Source organism: Sinocyclocheilus rhinocerous, unplaced genomic scaffold (genome assembly GCF_001515625.1).
Source record: "Sinocyclocheilus rhinocerous isolate Xijiao unplaced genomic scaffold, SAMN03320098_v1.1 C35706950, whole genome shotgun sequence".
In the NCBI taxonomy this organism is placed as follows: Eukaryota; Metazoa; Chordata; class Actinopteri; order Cypriniformes; family Cyprinidae; genus Sinocyclocheilus; species Sinocyclocheilus rhinocerous.
In genome coordinates, this window is record NW_015760750.1 from 1 (window position 1) to 592 (window position 592).

Sequence of the window (592 nt, forward strand, 5' to 3'; positions counted from 1 at the left end):
GCTCTTCAGACCTACAGCCGTCCTCACCGTCCTGAAGAGACCCACGCCGCCGGTTCCTCCGCCCCGGAGCACTCCGTCCAGAGCCGAGGAGATCCCGCTGATGCAGAACGGAGCGCCCAGCAGAGACTCTGCGAAGAGCCTCGGCGAGAGCCGCTGTCCTCAGACCACGAGAGAGCGAGTGCGCTTCAGCGAGAAGGTGCAGTATCACGGCTACTGCCCAGACTGTGACATGATCAGCACAGAGCTGCACTTACACACCGAGCTGATCGACGCCAAACACAGTCCCGTCCATCAGTGCTCCAAGAACGGCGGCCTCGCTTTCCCCTCGCAGAAACCACACAAGACCATTTTACGCAAGTCCACCAGCACCACCGTTTGACGCAGACCGAGGCTGAACGAACTTCTCTTTATAGTTTCCTTTTGTTTGGAGAGGAGAAGACAGAAGGAGAGTGTTGAACGGTAAGAGCTTTCAGAATCAGGAGGCGACAGCCATTTGTGACCACAAAACCAGTCATGAGGGTCAGTTTTTTGAAATTGAGGTTTATGCATCAACTATTTGAAAATCTGGAATCTGAGGGTGCAAAAAAATCCA

The 592-nt window shown here is 54.2% G+C and overlaps 1 protein-coding gene across 1 annotated transcript; it reads left to right on the forward strand.

Annotated features, from left to right (window-relative positions):
• Nucleotides 1-4: 4 nt before the first annotated feature.
• On the forward strand, nucleotides 5-485 carry LOC107735050 (protein Largen-like; the record flags this gene model as incomplete). The annotated part of the gene is made up of 1 exon (XM_016546867.1): nucleotides 5-485. A coding segment is annotated over one exon (375 nt), but the record flags the coding sequence as incomplete, so codon positions are not given.
• Between the last annotated feature and the right edge of the window lie 107 nt (nucleotides 486-592).